The sequence below is a fragment of the Alligator sinensis genome, unplaced genomic scaffold, assembly GCF_000455745.1.
Source record: "Alligator sinensis unplaced genomic scaffold, ASM45574v1 scaffold172_1, whole genome shotgun sequence".
NCBI classification, from domain to species: domain Eukaryota; kingdom Metazoa; phylum Chordata; order Crocodylia; family Alligatoridae; genus Alligator; species Alligator sinensis.
This window is the reverse complement of record NW_005842168.1, coordinates 1,070,074-1,093,095: the sequence shown is the minus strand read 5'-3', so window position 1 is coordinate 1,093,095 and position 23,022 is coordinate 1,070,074. Positions and strand designations below refer to the sequence as shown.

At 44.1% G+C, this 23,022-nt stretch overlaps 1 protein-coding gene across 1 annotated transcript in view; it reads left to right on the top strand.

Moving 5' to 3' along the window:
* Nucleotides 1–23,022, top strand: part of GLIS1 (GLIS family zinc finger 1) — a 155,011-nt gene that overhangs the window by 78,982 nt on the left and 53,007 nt on the right. The window contains exons 3-4 of the mRNA XM_006025799.2: nucleotides 15,517–15,678; nucleotides 19,640–19,750. Of these exons, the coding sequence (XP_006025861.2) occupies nucleotides 15,517–15,678; nucleotides 19,640–19,750 (273 nt within the window). The remainder of the gene's footprint in view (nucleotides 1–15,516; nucleotides 15,679–19,639; nucleotides 19,751–23,022) is intronic.

The window sequence follows — 23,022 nt, the reverse complement described above, 5'->3', positions numbered from 1 at the left end:
TTCCCTCTGGATAACCAGGTTAAGGGGTAGAGCACCGTCTTCTTTTTCAGACATTCAGACTAAGAGGAAGCTGCATGAGCAGAACCTGCCCCTTAGATGCTGTGTTATTCCCATGTACAGAAGATACTTATTAAATGAAACTCTGGGCCAGGCTTACGTCGTGAGTTAGCCATTCAGTTGCCACCTGCTGCTCCACGCAAGGCTTCGTCTGACATTTGAAGGCTCATGTGAGCATAAAAAATGTGGCTGATTGTTTGAGGGGAAGTGGTGGATATTAGTCCTGTTTTAGAAATCACAGGGTCAGAACGGCGCGCTCTTATTTGCAGCTCGAAATGAATCAGGACAGCGCATGGTGAAGACGGTGCCTTTTAGAAAAGAGAGCCGAGGCAGGGATGTCAACTCGCCCGCTTTTGTAAACCAGGTTGCGTTTAGAAGGGAGCCGTTGAACCTTGCCCTGCCTAATGTGAGTGCGCAGGTCCATCAAAGACCACTGTAGGCAGGTAGAGAGTTATTTTGTTGCTTAAACTTATTTTCCGAGTGGGAATTATTGATGATGAATTGAGGAACTGGCAGAACTGACAACAGGCAAAAATAATAGAGCAGGCCTCGTCTAAGGCTTGCTGTGTACTTCTGCCCTGCCATCACAGGCCTGACCCCTGCCGCCCTTCCTGTCCCGTCACTGGCCCCTTCGCGGGCAGCAGTTATTGATTGGATCCAATACGTGTGGTACGATACCTTAAAGCAAAATTTTGGCCAAAATGGGATTGGAATACGGGCTTCCCAAAGTGCAAGAGTAGTCCGTTAGCCCAATGCCAGTATGATTTTCAGTCAATTCTTGCTGTATTTGAAGAGACCGAGGAAATGATGTGGTGTGACAGGGTGTAAGGTAGGACATGCGATTGCCAAGGACTAATAGAGGGTAATTTCCAGAAATCAGCCCTGGATGATGGCAGTCTGCCCCAGATTGCTTAAAGGAAACGAGTGAGTTTTAGAAGGGATATAAAACTGTATGCTAGCAGTTTCTTCCATGTTTGCCTCCTGTTGAGTTTCTTGCACCTTCCTTTGAGGCACCAGGTGCGGGGCATCCTGGGAACGGGCAAGACTTGACCCGGCACGCGATTCGGATGGATCATTTGGAAATTCCTGAGACGACCCCATCGCTTATAGGAAAACTGACAGCCAGGGCTGAAGGCAGACAAGCCTGTAGGCAGCCCTTTCCATCTGAGTTCGTGTGAATAAAAGCAGCGATGGAAAAAGAGGGAGAGAACTGTGTTGGATGCCTCCCTAAAAAATGTTTATTACAAAATAAATTTGAATTATTTAAGTAAAAGCCAAGCCTGGGGTCCAGTGCCAGATCATCGTAACTCAATACATTTTATTCAACCTAAAACTGTTTGTTTAAAGCCTCTCCATAACGAGTGTCAGTTCTTGGCAAACATTTTAAATGTAGGCCTTCACTCTTTTTTATCCCCCCTTTTCTCATGCCTCTGAGGCCCCTAACACGTGTTCACTTAAAGGCAGGATGGGCTCTGATCCCTGATCCCAAAAGTCACATATCCTGCTATGCCACACATACCTGGCAGGAGGCATGATGGTTGGGATCAGGGATCAGATCCCCATTGCACCCTGTTACTTGCCATTGCAAGGGGAGTTTGGGATCATGATCCCAGGTCGCCTCTGCTCCAGCACGTTGAAAGCCAGGTGCCCGCAGGGCCAGGGTTAATAATCAGCTGGTTTTTGGCTCTGGGCCGGGGACTACACTGGGGTCCCAAACCAGACCTGGTGCAGTCCGGGGTCAGAGCCGACAATCAGCTGATTATAGATCTAATGTAGAATATTTTTATTGCTGGTTTGTCATTTTATAGTGCCTTAAACTGGGTCTACATGTGGCACCCTTGCCCTTTATACCACAATAAACACATCCAGTGCAGCAGAAATGTAACAGGTAGAGGGGCCCAGAATCAGATTTTAACCTGGAAAAGGCAATTTCACCGTAGTCCCCTATTCCTGTCAAGGAGAGGTGTCCCAGCTCCCTGCAAAAGGGGTCAAGGCTACCCCATGCTGCAAGAGCGCACTCAGTGCGTTACATGGACAGCTCCCAGGAGCGAGTGTATAATTTTTAATAATGGGGATAAAAACTTGAAATAAACCTTGGTGACATCTTTAAAATATAAATGCCTTTCTTGTTTCTTTTATTCTTTCTCCCCCCTCTTTTGTTTTTGTCTTTTCATCTCTCTTCCCTTCAATTCCATTAAGCTTCATTGTATAATAATGTATTGCAGCGGACTTTTTTCAATTATGTTTTTGATTTTTTCCTGCTTGTTACTATAAAACTCCAGATGGTTTGAGACTTCATGGTTCTCTGAATATTTTTTCCTTTATTTTAATCTTCTTTTGTAACATGCCACACATGTGGTATTTTGGCCTTTTAAGATGCTATGCTATGCTAATCAGCCATGGGTTCCCCCCTCCCCCCCTTTTTTGTTACTGTTTTTTCTTCTGTATATTATCTTCTCTTGAAAAGTCCTTATTTTGAGGCTTAATAGGCCATGCACATAGTGTTTGATTTTTGGCTTCTCTTCTGCTATGGTGTATATTTTTATCAGGAAAAGTACCAGTACCTTTTAAGTCATAGTCTTGCTAGCTCTTGCTCCTGCAAGTAAATTATTTGATGAACTGAGGCTATTCAAAGAAGCAAAGCCATTCCTGTGCACAGGTATAGTACTTGCAGAACCTGGGGCCTTAAAAATGCGAAGCAGGATCTGTTCATTTCTTTGTGTTTGGCTAAAATGCTGCACCAGAAGAAAAGACTTCAGGGACACCATTAAATAACAGAATTTAAGGGAAGTTTCAGTAAAGATAGAAGCAAAGAGATTGCGTGTTAGATGCAAACTTGAATGTAAATGCTTTACTATATTTCTTTAAGATTAGTTAAAGCAGCGCTTGCTTATATAGATGAACGGACTTTTGAAGTTCACTTATTAACTATATTATACTTTTTTTTTGTTTAAAGGAAAAATCTAAAGCAGCTGGAGAACAACATTTCAACTTTTTTTTTGTTCTTTTAAACTTATAATTGTTGAAATTGCTTGAGGGGGTTTTAATTGATTCTGTTCAATCATATTTTCTTCCCCAGAATGAACAGATCTGTCTTTAAAACCCGGAACATAAAACCTTGGATTCTATGTTTTCCTTTAATTGCAGATAGCTTGCAAGCTTTTTTTTCAAAAATCCAGAATATATAATAGCTTCCCAATGCACAAAGCTGCCATGTAGCTCTTAAGAATTGTTTTTTTGTTTGATCATGGCATGGCTATTTGAATTTTGCATTCTGCTTTTTTTAAAACTTGCTCCATGTGATATATATATATATATATTTTGGTCTGAAAACCATAATACTGAGTCTAATCCAACTGTAATGAGGTTTCAGAAAGTTGTTCGGCATCCAAGTGACATACTCAACAAGATCTTTTGGCAGAGCTTGCGACTGTCATGCAAGGGGTACCACGCCATCCACAAGCTGGTTATATCATCTTCATATGTTTCACCAAGTAATGTGCAGGTGCTCTTTTTTTGGGGACAAATATGTATCCCATTGCATGCACAGGGAGGCATTTCTAACAAGGATTTCAGGAATAGGGCTGCTGTGGAAATCAGGGGATGCTTCAATTTTGCTCCAGCTAATTTGTATTTTGTGGGAGAATGCATGGCAAACAATGAAGAAGCCAGTAGGGATTCATGAATCTATCTGTACAGGAAAAAATAAGCCTATAAATAGTTCCATGTGCCAAATGACATTCCCTCCACCCCCTCCGCCTGCTAGAGCTAACAAGACTAAGTAAACACAATTTTTAAAATGAGAATTTTAAATTATTATTAGTTTGGAAGCCTCCAAATATGCTTCATATAGGAACAGAGAAAGGTGCAGTGATTGTCCTGACAAGGTCGGAGGCTAAACTGAGCGTGGCCCCACAAATGAGGGTTGAGACTAGATGAGACCAGGGAGAGCAAAGAAAAGAATGGCAGTAAGATCATATGATTCCTTAGCCAGGCCAGGACAACTGGATTCAAATACAATCCTGCCTGATGCTATAAGAAAGGTGTGTCACCTGGAATCATCTTTGCCCTTATATTGCTTATTCTTTTAGAGCATAACTCTTAGCAGCTTGTTGAAAACTCAGATGTATGTCTGAATAGGCTGCCAGTACTCAGCTGAGTCTTCCTGGATCAGCTCTTCCACTTAATGGATGCTCAATTACATGAAGCCCAGAAGAAACCTGAGCCCACTGTCCTTCAGTTCATAGCTCCTTAGGACCAGCTTCTGGCCGACCAACAGCTTTACTGATTCGGCGGGATGTAAAAAGAAACAAAGCAAAAGTGCACTGGTCCATCCTCTTTCTCCCCAGCAGGTGGAAGTAAATTGTTTGGGTAGGTTACCAGATTTGCTCTACTTAGTAGTAGTCATGGTGGGCGCGTCTACACACGTGCTTTAATGCGCAGTCGCCTATTTTACTGCACCTTAAAGCATCTTGTAAAAACTGTGCAATGACACTAATGCGCAGTACAATAGACGTCTGCACATTAAGCATCACTAAAGAAGCGTGAGCTTTTGGTACTGCACATTAGGCCAGCGCATGTATGTGGTACCTGACATTGGAAGTACTAAATTTAATGTGCATTAGGAAAAGCGCATGAATGCACATGTAGACGCATCCAGCACCTTCCTTTGAAGTAAGTGAAGATGCTTAGCATAAAAAGAGATGCACTGAAGACATGAAATCGTATTTGCTTCTAAAAGGAGGAGTCATTCTTTCCCCAGGGAGTGAGTTTCACTGCCAGAGCCTGGCTTCTGGGGAAGTTTTATTGTCTGTGCTTAAGAAACCCCAGCTGATTGCATATCAGTATTGTAGTTCTGGTGTTACATAGCTGTTAAGAAAGGTTCTGGGCTCTCTTGGAGAAGCAGCCCCTTAGCTAGAAGGGGTGGGTTGCAAAGTGAGCACTGACTATCAGGATGCTGACCTTGATTTGGACTTGGTATTTAGTGGAGAGAATAGGGCTCTGGGTTGATGTCTCTAGGTGACCCGTATTGCTTCATAGATGCGTTGCTGAATTTTGCAGGCAATGGAAGCTACTCATGTGAGTAAAGTAGTTCACCTCCCTAAGCACAGCTAAACCAGACCCTTCATCTGGCTGGGCCATGACTTAAAATGACTATGTTGTTATGTGTCCCTTGGGTTAATCCTTCGTGCCCAGCACTCGCAGGGATGACAGAGCCTGTCGGGAACGTAGACCAAGGGGCTTGTAACATTTGCAAAGCAGCAGTACAGGGGGCAAAAACCAAATTATCCTTTAAGCACGGACCCTTCAGGACCTTTAACTGTAGCCCTTTCAGACCTTTCAGTGTATTACCGCTATTCTTTTCCTTTCTCATGTGTCAAATCTGCCTAACTGTGCAGTAAAACAAGATACGGCAGCCTCTAGTATATGTAATGTCAACTGAGTGGCTGTAATTACTCCCAAACTGGCCAGAATTGAAGATCACGTTGCACCTGTCCACACCACCATGTTTTTCTAGTCTTAGTTTTTAATTCAGAGAGCATCTTCAAAATTAGATGAAAGGAAGCTTGCGCTTCCCTCTCAGAACCATTCTTACCTTTTCTTCTCCTGTGCACCTACGGGTTTGTACTATAACCGTTGGCAAAAACCCCAGTGCTTTTTTATAGCATCATTTTTACCCGTAATAAAATGAGAACAAGTCATTCTTTTCAAGGCACAAATGAAATATCCTGTAGAGGGTTCACTTCACAAGTGTAAATTGTTCAGCGCTTCACTGAAAAGCAAACATTGGCAGGCCTTTTGCCTATTACAGATATCTTCCATCATTATGCTGCAATAAAGGAAAAAAAAAGCCTTCTGCCAATTTGAAGCTCTAAACTAAGTATGAACCAGACTTCTTCAGACAGTAACTTTCAAGCAGATGCTCCAGCGTCTTGGGGTGCCTTGCAGTCCTTTCAAGGGTGCCCTGGGGTGCTATGCAATGTCAGCATTGTTAGGTGGGCAAGCATCATTCACAAGATAAACCGTGAGATTTCAAGTAGGAATCCACAGTGTTCAATACATGCTGACCTGTAGTCATCTTTCAGAGTTGTTTGTAGCAGAAAAACCGCTCCTCTTATTTTTCCACAGTTGAAAAACAAGTGAAAAACCAAGAGCTGGCATTTTCTGAGGGTGCCTCGAGTCTAACAAGAGATGCCTCAAGTCTAGAAAGCTTCAAAACTACTGTCCTAAGGAATGTTAGGGTTATACTTCAATCTCTATGTATCTAGATATAGATATGCAGAGAGAGATCTCTCGCTCTATATAGATATCTCTATGTATATGAGTAGTGCTAGCGAGTCTAGTGTGAGTGTCAACATTAAGAGGATCGTGTCTTTGCTTTGTGGCTAACATAGAGAATTTAAAATTATTTTGTGATCAAGAACTGGCGAACGTGCGAGTTGAATGGGACTGCTCACGTGCACAAAGTTCCTGCCATGCATAACTGTTTGCAGCCTCAGGGCTTAATATTTTTTCCTGAAATGTCACTAGCATTAGACTCAATGTGTTGTTAGGTATGGGTTTTTTTAAGCCTTTATGAAAATGTTTTCCCTCTTGTCTGGATGGACACTCAGACTCGCAGGCTATTTTTTTCCATAACATTTCTTTTCAATAAATATTCATAATGTCTCGATACTTTATAATCAAATGGGAAGAAAGAACATTTTATGATGTTCAGAAGGACCTTAGGTATTTTGACCAGACATAAGATTTCCTATTGATAGTATTAAATGCTTTGGAATGAAATGGTTTTGGTTTTCCATCTGTAGGCTGTCTGAGATGTCAGCAGCCAATATGACCTGCTCTTTTCCTTTTAGTTCTATAAATAAAAGGCAGCTTGTTTAACTGATTTTGCAGCAGAGAGCAGAGGTGTATATTAATGAGCTTTTTCTAATGGCACACTGGACCTATTTAGCACTACAACTGTGAAGGCTTCTCTTTTTCAGTCATAACTCATTTCCGATGAAAATGTCAGTTATTGCTCCACCTTATGATCTGAGCTCTTTGGTTTATAGTTTGTTTCTTCTGATCTGTCCCACTGACAGATATTCTAGACATGGCTGTGATTAAATATGCTTATGAAAACGGGGAAAATGTGATAATATTAAACCCTCCGGGGAATGCCCTGTTATTTCTGCGTGGCAGCATTTTCAGGTGCATTTCAGATGTAATATATGGAAGCAAAGGAAAACATTTGAAGCAATTACCATTATTATATTAAATTGTTTTTGTAAGACAAATTGTGATATGCTTCGAACCCTGCGAGATAATTCCCTATTTCCATAAATATGCATTTTAAATTGATGACACTGCAGCAAGAGTGTAGCACGAAATAAAGTCTCTTTATGCAGGCTGGAGAACAAGCCTGATGACAGTTAGCAGCTCAAGGTATTTGTTGTTCAGGTTTGCTGCTCGTTATAAACCCAGTTTTATTTATTGCAATCCCAGGATATTTTGGGGGGTCTTTGTTCCTGTTTATACGGGACAATGGCTTCTGAAATACAGATTTTTGCTTGTGTGCACCAGATAGAAGTAGCGCTCAAGGCATTAATTGTTATTTTTATCGATAAACCTGTTAAGACCTAGGTAGCTTTTACAGAAGCAAAGGATTATGGAGTATTTGCTACAGTTATTCCAGGCAAGAGACTTCAAGAAAAATGTACAAGGTAGCGGGATTAAGTAATAACAGATTGATACCAGATGTCTGCAAGATACAGTGTGTAGCCTTCTCAGTTGATCCAGTGGTTCTTATAACCCTGAAGCACTCTGGAAAGTATGCCTTCGCTCTCTATAGTCGGAGCCTAGGCTCAATCACAACTGACGGCACACAGCAGCATGTCTTTGGGATGACAAAGGTCCCCCCGCCACGATCAACAAAAGAGGGTGCAACGTGTAGCCATGAAATGGCATTGGGAGCATTGGCTGGTGGCAGAAATGGGTTGAGGATCACCTTGCAAAGCTGCCCGTAATGCAGTCTCGGCGGGTCAAACCACAACGTGGGGCTGCTGCCCTGTACGGCAACGCGGGAATCCCAAACCGTGCAGGCGAGACACCCCGACTTCAGGGAAATCCGGACCCATGCTTGGGGCCAAAGGGAAAAACTGTGGGGAAGGAGACTAGAGGGGCCAGGGGCGATATTATGACCATCTGTATTCTGATCTAAAAGGCTTTTAAATATGTCATTTCAAGGAGCCAAGTTTTGCTCACTTTTATACGCAGCTTCCACTGAGGTTAGGGAGAGTTGCATACGGAAGAGTGAAGGGTGGCCAGAATGCAAAGGAGTATGGAAGAATCATTAAGAGACCGAATGCTGTTGTACGGGATGATCCCGGTAATATCTGGGGATGCTCAATGTATTGCAAAATGCTTTACAGAGGTAAGGAGGGCAGACAGAGAGAGCTCTGCAAAGAGCCAGGTGCAGACGCTCTCCCCAGCAGCAGGGAAGAGCTGATAGCGCCAGAGCAGAGGTGAAGCTGCAGAGGAACGGCGTGATCCTTCCTCACTGTGCTCACGTGAGACTTTGCTGGAAATGGGACCTGGGCGAGTCAAGCTGCAGAGCTGAGCTTTTACAGAGCTTCAAAGATTAGAGAGGCCTTCGGAGCTGAGTTTGCCATTCCTATATGCCTCGGGAGTCCCGTCATTTTGTAGAAGCGGAGAGGAGAACTGAGGTAGTGAGATGTGAACGGAGGCAGGGAGAGGTCTGACGGGGAGTTGAACGGGGTACAACGCCGCAGCTAGAGGAGCACAGAAAGGGAGAGTAATACAGCGGAGGGGAAGGGGTTGAACGCTGCGCTGTTAGGAGGCTAGCCCGGCTTGGTAATAAGGGCTGCAGTGCAGGGACTGAAGACGTCAGCTTGCATTGGCAAAGTGCTGCCTTTGCCCAAGTTGTTTTGGCTTTGCTGCGTTTGCTAAGGCTGCTTTATTTTTCACCGGCCTCAGCATATTTGTTGGCCAGGAACTCGCAAAGTGTGCAGGTCTCAGGTTGCTTATTTCTGAAGTTGTTTTCTGTCTTCTTGGAGACTTGTATTTGTTTGTCGGCCTTTCCTCTGGAGTGCCGGGCTCCTCCAGGGACTCCCCCCACCTTTCCGGGGCGGGGGGGAACAGATGTTTCAAGGGGTTGGTCCCCGATCAAATACCATTTCCATCAGAAGTCTTTTGTTTGCAGCTAGTTCCCAGGAGCTTTTGCAGTGGCCGTTGGGGAGAAAGATGACAGCTTTGATATCTGTAAATAGTCGGCTGTATATCTGTGTGCAGACAGAATCAGCACCTGCCTTGCACCCGATGTTATGAAGGGCAGCAGCCTTAGAGACCCTTTAATGTATGAGTGATTGGGCAAGGTTAATGACATAGTTTGCCGAGAGCAGCAAAGCCGTTGGACCTGTCCCCTGCGTGCGGTTTGCAGCATGCAGAGCTGGTGCGCATCCAAAGACAGAGCATGGCCCACCCTGCAACGAGGTGTTCTGGGGAGGCAGATCACGTTGCTCACGGTACGGGGGATCAGCCCTCCTCGTTCTGGGTATGATTTGATGACATATTCTCCAGAATTGTCATTTTAAGAAACTGGGAGGCCACTGGCATGTACGGCCAATTCTGAAAAAGACACAGGGCCTAATTGAGAGCTGGCATCCGCAGCCCCACCTCCCTTGGCTTCGCAGAGTTGCTTTTTCCTCCAGCCATGAATTTTCCCTCTAATATTTTACCCAGGCTTCATTAAACTGTCATGTACTTTTTTCTGTATTTGCTTTCCTGTCATTGCTGATTACCAAGATATTTGTGTGTAAATAGAAGCTTTCTGTCCCCTGTATAATTTAGTCTGTTCCTCTTGCCCAATTTCTTGGGTAATGCTGAAATCCTGCATGGTACAGAATTGCAGCGTCACAAGCCCCACAAACAACAGCGAGTTAGCAAGTGTCTTTAACACGTGCCAGGTTTTCCATTAGAAATACACAGAAGAGTGTCTTCTCCGTCTCCAACTCCAGGCTGCATGTCGGCAGTGTGATGCTAGACCAGTTCTTTCACAAGCCAGGCTACGTCTTACTGCTTCCAGTGGGCACGGCCAGGACTGAGAGTGCCCTCGAACCGGAAACCGTTCGGGCCACCGCTCCTCTCAGCTGTGTTGGACTGAACTAGCAGGGGAGGGGTCTGTGTATCCTGTTACCAGCGCCCTGCATCAACCACTTCCCTGAGCTGGGCCAGTGTGTTCTTCCTTTGGTGCCCCATGTTACATAGGTGAGGATGTTCTAGGGCAGAAGTGACCTGACCCCTGGAAGGGCCAGCAGTTCAGTGCAACATTTAATTTCATCATTTTGCATCTGACATAGTATTTAACTTAGACCTACAGATGCTGGAGTGCTGCCTTGCTGAAGAGCTCCTAGGACCGGGCTCACGATGCATCAATTGACCTGCTGCAGGGACCCAAAACTGTCCTTCCTGGTGGATCGCCTCCTGGCTACGCTGTCCTTCTGCTGGGGCCTGGACTGCTTATGTGTTTTTGCATGACAGTCATCACTAAAATAGATAATCAGCATTGGGAGCCCAACTAATCTCAGGGCTTCCTCCCAGCGCAGTACCCACCACGCAGGGCCAGGGTAACACTTCTCCTTATCTGCTCTACTTCCAGCTCTCCAACTAGGGTTGGCCATCGTAGAGGACAGTTCAGTTGTCCTCTGTCCTCTGTTGCTACAAAACCGGATGCCTTTATGTCATCTATTTTTCTCTTGAAAATAGAGGACATAAAGGGTTTTTTTGGGTTTCATATCCATAGAGGACAGAGTAGCAGAAAACTGGAACATCCTCTATGATGGCCAACTATCTCCAACTCCTGTGCTCTTGGCTGCTAAGTAGCCTTTCTCCACCAGTGTGTCCTCAGCCCTGCCCTGCTCTGCCGAGGCTGATGATTAGAGCCCTGTCCCGGGAAGCTGGTGATGTGGGTATAAACTCCCTCCAGGCCTAAAACCCAAATTTCCCACTTGACTAAATGAGAGCCCTAACCACTAGGTTCTTGGGCCAAAGATGGGTGAGCTCTGCTTCTCAGTCAGGTAGGCACCTCCCCTCTCTGTGCCAGGTGAAAGAGGTTGGGTGTGCATCTTCCTAGGATGGAGTAGGATCAGCCCTGGTGGGGTACGCATTTGAGGAGGGGAAGCTTGGTGCCTTAATGATGGGATAGTAGAAGGTCAGTCTTGAGGAAGGCACTTACATTTGAGGCAAGCAGCAAGCAAAGGTGAAGGTGCCTCAGAGGCAAGGCAGGAGTTCGGCCTTAAGTCTTTAATTGGCACTTTGAAAGCACACCTAACTTTTCAAAAGCCTGCCTTAGAGCTGAGTTACAGGTGAACTGACTTGCCTTTTATTAAAAATAAACTGTCTGAGATCTCAAAAGTTTGAGGAGCCAATTTCCCGTCTGTGCAGAGAGCATGGAAAATGTACCGCGCAGTGGGAAGCAAGCTGGGGTGTGCGTGTGCATCACAATCACACTGACCTGGTTGCCACCACACCAGGTAGCTGTTAGGTGGAAAGGTACACAGTAAACTAGTAGGAACAGTTTTTTTGGCAGGCATGCCACAAATTAGCCCCACACTCTCCATGAGTGCCACTCTAGTCCTCTTCCTCTGCTTGATCTGCTGCTCTGCTTTCTGTTCCCTTCCCTGTTGGCCACTTTGTGCTGCCTGCTTCCTCCCCGATCTACCATGTGCCACACACAGAGGTTGCCCAGGCACTTGTGGCATGTGTGCCACAGGTTGCCTCCCCCTGTAGTAAATGCAGAGTGCATAATATTTGAAAGTAAGGTTACAATGCGATCCCAGGTGACTTTTAAGTCTGATCCAAAATCTAACGTATACGTGGCAGTCCCATAGAAAGTCGTGGAGATACCACTCATAGTTCAAAGGAGCATGAGGCCAGTTCTTGAGCTGGGGGTAAATCAGCTCTATTCAAGTTTGTGCAAATAGATGAAGTGACACCCCCTGAGAATCTGTCCCAGAAACCTGGCCATGACAGATCAGACCCTTAGCATTTATGGTTTTATTTACTACAAAAAGGGGAGTTCTCTTCTGGGAGGGTTGTGGCGGGGGTTGATGTGTAAAATAGGGACCAGGCAAAACATCTGGAAATACAAAACGGAACAGGCTTTTAAAAAAACAGCTGCAGTCTTGTCTTGTAATAAAACAAACAGAAGGATTATTTCAGAAGTCTGATTATACGGGTCTAAGAGAGCAAGGGGGGAAGTAGCAAGAACGCATGGCAACAAGGATACATTTGGCTGGTCAGAACGCAGCGATTCTCAACTGGGGTGCCGTGAGATCATGTCAAGGGTGACACGGGGTTAAGTGTCCAAATACCTACGCATAATTCACAAGATAAACCCAAAGATTTCAAACAGGAATCCATGGTGTCAAAAACATTCTGCCCTGTTGTAGTCTTTTTGAGTTATTTGCATTGCTCTATTATTTTTTCAGTCAAAAATTAGTCAAAGCTAAGAAGTAGCAGTTTCTGAGAGGTGCCTTTGCTATAACAACATGGCTTGGGAGACCATGTGCGTCATCGGCCCTGACATTTATTTTTTTTTTACTTTGTGACAAACTGATTCATATTAGGTTTGAATCATACTGATTTTTATTCAGCCCTGCCAATTTTTTTTTGGCAAGAAACAAGCAGATGACCAACAAGGAAATTAAATAAGGCCAACTGGTTAGCTCAACCCTTCTTGATAGGTATCGGATACCAGAAAAAAATCTGTCATCACATACCTCAAACTGCAGATTAGCGCCCATGTACAAAGCTGATAAATGAAACCATTCTAAGCACTTAGTCTTGTAGTACAGCTGGAGCGGTACCAGAACATAGGCTGTGATGCCGATGTTTAATCCTTGGTGAGATTGTATGTTTCTTGTACGCTAAACCATCTGCAACTCAGTGCCGAGAGATGAGTTGATGTTTCAAGAGAAAAAAAAAAGTATATATTTAAAATCACAACTGTACCGGTTCTTGTTAGTAACATACGTTTTAGAAGTTGACCTTGGAGTCCTATAGCTTAATGTGAACTAAATCATAGAAAAGTAAGGCTAGAAGGCACCTCCAGAGGGCATCTAGTCCCAACTCCTGCCTGAAGCAGGATCATCCCTGTCTAAACCATACAAATCCATTGTCCAACCTATTAGTAAAACTACACAGTCAACCTGACACAACCACAAGACATAACCTGCCTCAGGCAAAGTAGGGGGACCATGGTGGCCAATGTCCTGCTGCTACAAGGATTACTCCTAGATCATCCATGACCAAGGTTTGTCCAGTCTCTTCTTAAATGCCTCCAATGATGGAGCTTCCACAACTTCCCTAAGCAGTCTGTTCCTCCACCTCCCCGTTCTATCAGTGCAGAAAATTTTCTTAATGTCCATCCTCAACCTACTTTTCTGCAACATCAAGTCATTGGTCCACATCCTGGTCTATGGACTAAGAGAGAAAAGGAAAAAAAAAGTCTCATTTTGGTAGCATCCCTGGCAGGTACACAGTCTTTTTCTGAAAGGGATCAACCAATGCTCTTTCCATGAATCTAGTGAGCTGTAGATCACTTCCTAAGTGCTTTCAACCAAATCTGTAGGCATTGTCTCTTTATTGGAATTGAGTGTCTCCAGCAACTTCCTAGAAGCCATTCAGTACCATGTAAGAAAAAACCCTTAGTTAAGCTCTTCCCCTATTCTACAGTCACACTATTTTTCTCTCTCCACATTTTTTGCTAACAGAAGTCAGTTTAATATTAATCCCTACTGTGTGCCTATAAAATCTGTTGTAGGTCTGTTTGTCTGTTTATTTATGGATACTGTATATTTTTATTCACCAGATGAAATTAATGTTTGGAATGATAACTTTCATGATCATTTTTCCAAGGCTGATATATGCATATTCATGAGCGGTATCAGTTTTACATCTGAAATGTCTAGCTCCAGCTCTTAATACTGATTGTCCACATCTGGGGTGGCTTATGACCTCCATCATTTGTTATAAATGCTATGCAGCCCTGTAAATTACTGTATACATTTGCTCAATGAAACCACCATGATGAAAGCCAGAACTGCTTAGGAAATGTCTGTAGAAATATTGGGAATAGAGCAGAATATTTGGGGTACCAGATACTGGAGGAAAATTGCAGAACAGGAGTTAATTTGTATTGATACTGAAGTGAATCAAGCTGTCTTCTAATTGCCTATTTCAAACTATGCCCTGAGCTGGGATACGTCTCTGAAACGTCTACATTACACTTTGATTCCTTCTTTTCTCTGTGGCTAGGGACAGAAGTTACACACAAACCAGTTTAAGCCATCAGAAACTGATTTAAACCTGTAACAGAACAGAAGTTCAGTGCACATAAACCAGTTTCAAAATGCCTGAAACTGGTTTAAGATAACCCTGGTTGAATGTAGTATCAAACCTAACTGATTTGGGTCAAACTAGTTTATGAAACTTCTGTCCCAGACCCCTTCCTGGTTCAAGTTAAATCATAGTCCCCCAACATCCCAGCATGCTTTGCAGCCCTGGGCTGGGCTGTGCTGTCTGTTCCTGAAGAGAAGAGTTGTGGGGGTAGGCAGGGACCAACCCCCACAGGCAAACCCCAGCTGGGGTCTGGAGCCAGGAAGGGGGGTTAAATCCACCTTCCCCAGAGTACACAGCTGTCCCGCCTTGCTAAATTTACTGAAACTTACTGCTGGCTGTGACTGTGGACTGCAAATCCCAAAGGCACCTGGAAGCAGGAAGAGGAAGTGACGAGCAACCCTGCAGAGTCCTGCTGCTGTGATTCTGGACTGCAAATCCCAGAGACTTCGGGGGCAGCAGGAAGAGGAAGTGAATGCAGAGCCCATGCTGGTTACATGCCAGAGAGGTGTGCTGTAGCAACCCCCAGCTTCTGACCTGAGCCACTGCAGGCATGTGGCTGCACTCCCTGAATCAAAAGTAAATGTATGGCCATTTGTTTCTCAGTTTAATCTCTGCAGTTTAGACTAACCTGCAAAGACTGAATCGATTCAGCCTCGGGCTTTTTGACTGTCTGTACTTAGCCTGTCTGTGACAGCCAGTTGTTATAGGCCACAGAGGTTCTTCTGCCCATTCATGCTATCAGTACTATTGAAGGAAACAGTTCAGAAATTTAATAGTTTTTCTTTCTTCAAAGTTCCTAATTAAAACCGTGTCTTTAGGGTTCTGCACGTGTGTGATATTTATAACTAAATATTGTATTATCTAGACTCCAATATGCCTCTAGTGATAGACCAAATTAACTGTACAAAATGCTGTTTCCACCTGTAAACTTTAGCAGATGTTTGAATTGTGGTTGATTTACAGCATGTCCAGCATAGATTTTACACTCTACTTGTTGTAGCTGCATGTGATCTATTTATGAATGCTTTACAGCATTATTTTATTGTTTTATTGCAGTTTGAAGGGTGCAACAAGGCATTTTCTAGGCTTGAAAACCTTAAGATTCACCTGCGGAGTCATACTGGGGAGAAACCCTACCTGTGTCAGCATCCTGGCTGCCAGAAAGCTTTCAGTAACTCCAGCGATCGAGCAAAGCACCAGCGAACACACCTGGACACTGTAAGCATTCTGTTATCTCATCCTGTGGCTTGCACTGTGGTTTCAAAGTGTTTGTACAAGTTCTGTATTGAAACCAGCACATGACATCTCCCATTTAATGAAGATGTCGCAGTCTTAGCTAGGAGAAGTAAAGTAAGGGGTGCTTTGATTTTTTTAGTGGCATGCATATTTGGAAACCAAGGAGGAGATTTGCTTTCACCAACAGCTTGATTTTGCTGCCTTTCCTCCTACCATGGAGTATCTCCCTCTGCAAATGCTCCTGTCGGTGCTGCTTAAGAAGCGGAAATCCCTGTGGAGAAAGGTACTCCTCCTTGTGAACTAGGATAGCAAAGTCAAGGCTTGAATAATTGTCACCACAATAAATTTGATTGGCTTTTTGCTTCTTATCAAATCTCACCTTGATAAAGTTTGGTCTAGATGACCAGAGGGGTATGACAAATGCCTCAAATGGACAATCAATTTAACGTGGATATGGACACTCTTTTGTAACCAAAACATGGTAAGAGTGTGTCAACTGTGACTGTGAGATGCCTAAACAGTGCTATGAAGCATCTGCACTCAACATGAAAATTAAGTTCTCCTCTTTTATTCACCTGGCAGGCCTCACTTCTGAGACTCTGCTCTCCCAATTATTTGCACAGAATAAGGGCCTCCTCCAAAGTCCAGTGATGCTACAGAAAGTCTTTGAACTTTCTTACAGCTACAGGCTTGGGATCCAGCCCTTGGAGCATATGGCAGGAGAACCAAATATCAGAGTTGAGATCTGTGGTGTGGTTCCTAGAAGCTGATTTTTGCCTATCTGGAATGGTTTAGTGCATGGGAAGAGACACAAACTGTGCCTCTGTCCTTGATAAACCCAGAAAGGCCATGTTATCTGGCTGCACTTCAGAGGATGTCTGAATTTCTGATGTATCATCCTTTCTTCATGGTTCCTTCTTTCAAAAAAACCCCATTCTAAAATATTTAATTCATGCCAAGGATGTCTTAACCTCTGATATGATTAAATCACCCATTTTATGACAAAGGGAAGCAAACCGACAACCTCATGGACCAATTCAGTCCCCAGCCCAGAGCTTAGAAAGAATAACACTACGAGTTGCTCCTTTGTCTTTTTCAAAGAGACGAATATACAGTTTAACGTTCATCCAAGTGTTTATGGGGCAGAACTTTGGAGTTTAATTGATATTTACTTTTTGAGCAGCTACACGTTTCAGCCAATGCAGCAGTGAGGAATGTGTAGTGTACATTATGCCTTGCAAAAACAAACAAGTAAGAGAAGCGGGGCAGTCACATTTTCCAAACCCAAGCACACTTACAATAACAATGTTTTATTTATTTGAAAGTCACCCTGAGATATTTGAATTTGTAATTAGTTCTAAAATGTGTCTCTTTTGAAACTGAATATATGGTACTGGATGCACATTTGTAAAGTTTGGCAACCTCCGGTCAGCACACACACACGCACGTGTGTGTGTGTGTGTGTGTGTGTGTGTGTGTGTGTGTGTGTGTACTGGCTTGAGGTCGTCAGACTTTACAAATGTGCATCCAGTACTGTATATTCAGTTTCAAAAGACACACACACACACACGACTCGCAAGTGCAATGTCCTTTCGTAGCAGCACGTTTGTAAAACAATAGTCCGTTGAATAGCAAAGTTCTTGTGTCTGCTGATCTGTATGCTATTGCAAAGAACTCTCTTAACTTTCTATTCTCTTTTCTTCTCCTTTTCTGTTTCTTTAATATCTGAAATGCTCATAAATCAGCAAAAAGGTACAGTAATCATTTTTGACTAACTTTCCAAAGCGCTGAACAATGTCACTGTGTCTTCCCTGATGTGGATGCATTAAAGCGGTCGCTACAGTTGGTCATTGAATGGGGACACGGATTCATTTGCCTGTTAGCTTAAGGAGCTGTAGTTTTTGCTTCGCGTGTTGTCTGTTTAAGAGTGAGAATGTGAAAAATGTAATAGAGGGCTGCATGATGGTGTTACTGTCAAGACTGCATGTAATATTAGCTGAGAGGAGAGTGTAAACGTCAAAGCAAATAGGCTAAACCTTCTAAGGATAGGCAGCTTTCTGATCTCGCTTCCACATCGTTAATAATGTGTTCCCATGATTAGGCAGCTCCTCTGCCAGTTGTTCTATGAAGGATTTTGTTCAAGGTTTCCATAGTCTTTCCTCAGGTGTCGGTTCTCTCTGTGTCCCAGACGCTCTCAATAAAACAATTTTCCTGTGAACGTTTCTGGGTAGGTTCTGTGTTAGCCTGGAGTTGGTGAATGGGTCTATTATTCCTTTGGAAATTTCCTGCTGGTAGATGGAACAGGGCTACTTATCCTCTGGAGGCACCTACAAAGAAAAAGGGGTTTATATGGACTGTTTATTTGTTATTGAGTACATTTGGGATTGATTTTAAGACGCTGAATATAGGACAATCTATCATTTACCTTCTCCTAAAAGAGAATCTGTAAACAGTGTCAGCGAGCTGCCAAGTGGGCTGATTTGATGAAAGAGCTGAAAGGACCAGGTCACGTTGTAAGGGTTATTTATCTCCATGGCAAAAGCAAAGCTAGGGGAGTTACCTGTGCTGGAGACAGGAGAGAGTATCCTTGCTCCCCCGGTGCCAGTGGAATTCATTTTGCTTGCACCAAGCTGGAGCTTGTTCAAATCAAGCACAGGGCTGTATGTAAGCCTCAGATGAAGCACAGTTCAGCAGCTCTAGATATAGGGCTGATGGGGGTCTCGGCCTTTTCTGCTGCGGGGCAGGACTGCCGAATCCTGCCTCCAGCACCCCTCTGTGAGCACAGCCCCTTCTTTAAATGGCAGGTTTGCATTTCTGCTCTGCTACCAGCTCACTACCCTTCACAACATCCAGCCTTTTCATGAGGCTTGAATAGCGCAGATGGCCTTGCATCGACTCTTTGCACCACAGGCGACTTTACCCTTGCTGGTTTCTTTTTACAAAGACTGAAGATGTGACTCGAGGTGTGGACAGACACAGTGGGTCTACATTAGTATAAGCTGTCATAACGCGACTGTGAGTTAATAAGTGAGCTAAATCACTCTAGCTTTAACACCGAATGTAAAACAGGAAGCAGCTTGCCTACCGAGCTAGACTGGGCCGTTCTTGCCATTGATAGGGCAGAGAGAATATCCTTTTCTATTATGTCTAAGAGACCTGTTGGGACAGGCCCTCTAAAATAGGCTGATCTCCCCAGGAGAAGATCTCCATGTTGTATCTGGTAGAAGAGGTGGCATCTGGGAGATAGTCATAGTTAGAAAAGCCTTTCCCTGGCCAGGTCAGCCATGCTGTTTTCTTCCGCACACATTGATTTTCTATACTATTCGTGAGCTGATGCCAGCTGTTTGTGGGAGTATGACTTGTGTGTAAATAAAGTCTTTCTGGGGGTGTTTGAAACATGAGCAATGCATGAAGGAACCTCAGTGTTCATGGTATATTCTGCCTTGAGTTATGCATCACAATATACATGGCATTGGCAGTGAAAAACCCATGGGAAGTCATAGCCAGGAGCCAGGCCTCCTTTAGTTATACAACAGATCTTTAGAGCACTAGTCCCACATTGAATGGATGCATGCAAGGTTGATAACATGGATAAAGTATCATGTTTTAGACTTGTTCATAATTAGAAATATCTTGACGTTCTCAAAACTCGACCAGTTGCTCCTCATCTCTGATTGGCCCCAGTCCAGTAGGAGTTCACGTGGCCTGCTCTCAGCGGTTGAACTGAGTCCAGAACCCCAGCCATGGTGGCACGCTGGCTTGCTTGTACATAGCAGTACAAGCTAGAAGTTGCAAGCCGAGCAAACAGCTTGCGTTTTACAATACGCTTTCACATCAGTTACAGTCCCTCGATGTGTTGAACAGTTAGCATACAAAACAGACTTCATATTATAAGGCGGGCGCTTAGAAAGCTGAAAGGTTTCTCTCTTCCACGTGTTTACAGAAACCATATGCCTGTCAGATTCCTGGGTGCTCCAAACGCTACACGGATCCAAGTTCCCTGCGCAAACATGTGAAAGCTCACTCTGCCAAAGAACAACAGGTGCGTAAGAAGGTAAGGCCATCAATCAAATATGTGGCATGATCAAACGCCCACTTCCCAACATTTTGTCAATATGTTTGCTTTTAATGGGCCCGTGAGTTATGGGGGGGGGGGGACTTCAAATGAGGATTTTGCTGCAGTATTGCTGAAAAAACATCGAACTAGAGTTAATTTTCCTGTTAAGCGCTGCTATTAATCAGTCTCTCATATTTTTGCAGTGGATTTGGATGCCATTTTTCCTCCCACTGTAGATTGACTTCTTCTGCACTTTTAATTTAGCCTCATCTATCAAATTCCATCCTGTTCGTCTTTCAAACATAAGGGTTCAGATTTGGTTCTCCCTCCCACCCAAATCTTCTGAAATCAAATGGATCGCTTGATCAGCAGTTCATTTAAAATACAGGGGCACCTATACGTGAGCAGCAAGGCTGCTCCGATGCGCTGTAGTTACAGGGCATCGGAGCAGACTCAGTTAATCAAGTTTGCTGGAGTGTGGTAATTACCACGCTCCAGCAGCCTCCAGTGTCTTGGTATCAGCGTCCCTGCACTTAAAAAATGGCAGTGGGGGCACTTTATCTAAAGCTCCTTTGATAAGCTTTAGATAAAGCACCTCTGCTGCCATTTTGAACTGCAGGGACACTGATACATGAGATGTTCGAGGTGCTTTAGTTAGAGCGGCTCTCGGAGCCACTCCTTATTAAAGTGCCCCCACGCCCCACTCCCAGAGCACATATATAAACACCCCAAATGTCAAGAAAGATATAACATTTTTAATAAGTCAGAGAAAAAAAAGCTTTCACTCACATCTGTATTTTAAATGCGCTTATAAGTCACTTGAAACCCAGACTGTATTCACATGTATTATGCATTCATTAGTCTTACAGCCAGACAAGTGCCCAAAACAGGATTCTTATTCTTCAATCCCAAATTCATTGTTGTTGGTGTTATGGGCACAGTCAGACATCAGAGCCCGGTTGTGCCAGGAGTTTGTCCACATACAGAGTTAATAAAAACATGATCATGTCCCTGAAGCCCTTGCAGGGGACAGGAAAGAACAAGTGAGTACTACAGCCGGGAGGATGGAAGGGAACGCAATGGTAACAGCGAGGCAGGTGGGATTGCGACAGGGGGGAGCAGCCACAGCATGCCAGTTGCCTACCTAATGGCAAGAGATCATCAATATGATAGCAAGGAGAGCATTAAGGACAGGGTAGAGCAGAGGGGAGGTGACAGCATGCCTAGATACAGGAGTGGGTACAAGCAGGGACTGGGTCACTGAAGAGCCTCAAAGGAAAGGACCAGAAGCAGTGAGGCACGGGAACCTTTGAAGAGGCTCAAGGAGAGAAAAAGCCATCTCGGACTAAAGGTTATCTCAGCTGGGGAATTTTAAATGGACCAGGAGAAGGAAGGGGGGAGTCAGGAAGACCAGGGAGGAAGAAGGTGAGGCAGTCAGGACAGCAGGTGATGATAAGCGGGCAACATCAGGGATGCCTCGCTCTGGGCTGTGTTGATCAAGTGTCCTGACCTGAATTCAGGAAGGAAGTTTGCCTTCTAAGGACTGAGGCTTCAATGACCTGCCCCCTTCCCCTGTACCGGGTACGAATGGTGGGAGGACAGTGCAATAGCAAGCACGTTCTGCTGATGGGACATGAAGTAACATCCTTCTGCATGTGAGGTCACCCATAGCTCCCTGCACGAGAGCTGCAGTTTCAGGGGTTGTAGCGTGTGGGGTGATAGCGGAAGGAAAGGACCGGCAGGAGGAGGACTGCTTCCAGTGCCATCACCAGCAGCGTACTCCTGGGTGTTTGCAGTGTACTGTCTGTACTGTGTCATGCGCAAACACTCTTGCTGCAACCCCATCTCACCCTGAAACCGAGCGGCATAGATTAGGCCCAAGAGCCTTTCCTCTTCCCTGTAGTTCTGTTGTTTTGCTCCCAGTTTCTTGGTATGCTTTTGCAGGGCCTGTAACAGGGCATCAGGAATAGAGGTAGAGTTCTTGTGCTGACTCACCCTGATGTCAGGACCTTGAACAGAGATGTAGTTATCTTTGCCAGTTTATGCTGGCAGCCAGATCACATGGGATCTGTTAGCTCCACATGAAGCATTTCCTGTCTCCTCTTTGGACTTGCTTCCCATCGGGAAGATGGTTTCACTATTAGTAGTGTTTTGATGATTCAGTTGCATTGGCTCCAGCCCTACAGAGACTCGTGGACATGCTTGACTTTAAACATGGGAGAAGTCCTTTGCATTCAGAGCACACATCTAAGCATCTGTATCATTAGGAATTATATTCATGTAGATCTCAGAGCTATTCAGATTTTTTTTTTAAAACCCACCTCTTGCAATAGTGGCGGGTTTAAATTGTAGGTGCTATAAAAAGGAATCAAAGTAAGAATCATCAAAATAAGCATATTACCTAAAAATATGGTAGGAAATAAATCTGTGCAACTGCAAGTGTAGTTCACTATAACGGAAACTGCGTCTCCAGTCTCAAATGCAGGGGACACGTCAAAAAAGGAGGGGAGGGGGTGTTGATCCTTGTTTCATTATTTCCATTTATGACTCAGCAAAGCAGAGCTGTCTGCTCTTATCAGCGTTTGCCATGTCCTAACTGGAACGGACTTAGCCAAGACAGAAAAATGAACAGGCTGGTCTGCGCACATGCTACCAAAAAGCAACATCTTTGATATAAAAAAGTGCTCTGAGCCAAGATTTACATCAAAGGAGCCTGGAATAGCTAGGCCATACCTTCGAGAAACACCGCAACGGCAATGTTAGATCTTCCTCGACTGTTTTAGGTGAACAACATATAAAGATGCTAGAAGTTAATTTAGTAATAGTTAAAGTTTTATTGGCTTCAGCTGCAGATTGTGATCCACAGTGTTAGATACGTATCTTGAACAAACAAATGCCTCTATAACAGGACTCAAAATAGGCTCGCTTGGACCTTTCATTTAAAATAACTAAACCCAGGAGAGAGCAGCATACAAAACTGTAAACTTCAAAACAATAACTATTTATTAATGGCCATAGGACGTGATGGCTGCTTGTGTAACGTGAGCATCTATTATGACAAAAGTTTGGCAACATCAGCATGTTTGAAAGAGAATTAGAAATGCTTTTCTTTCTTAATTCTCCTCTCCTGCTGCTTTTAATATGATCGACATTGTGGTTTTCAAGAGCATGCTTCAGACACTTTTGCCAAAGGATTAATTTACATGGAAAACAGCTGACACGTCAGTGATACCTCTGACTCGTTACTGACAGCGCAGCCTTCCGCCAGC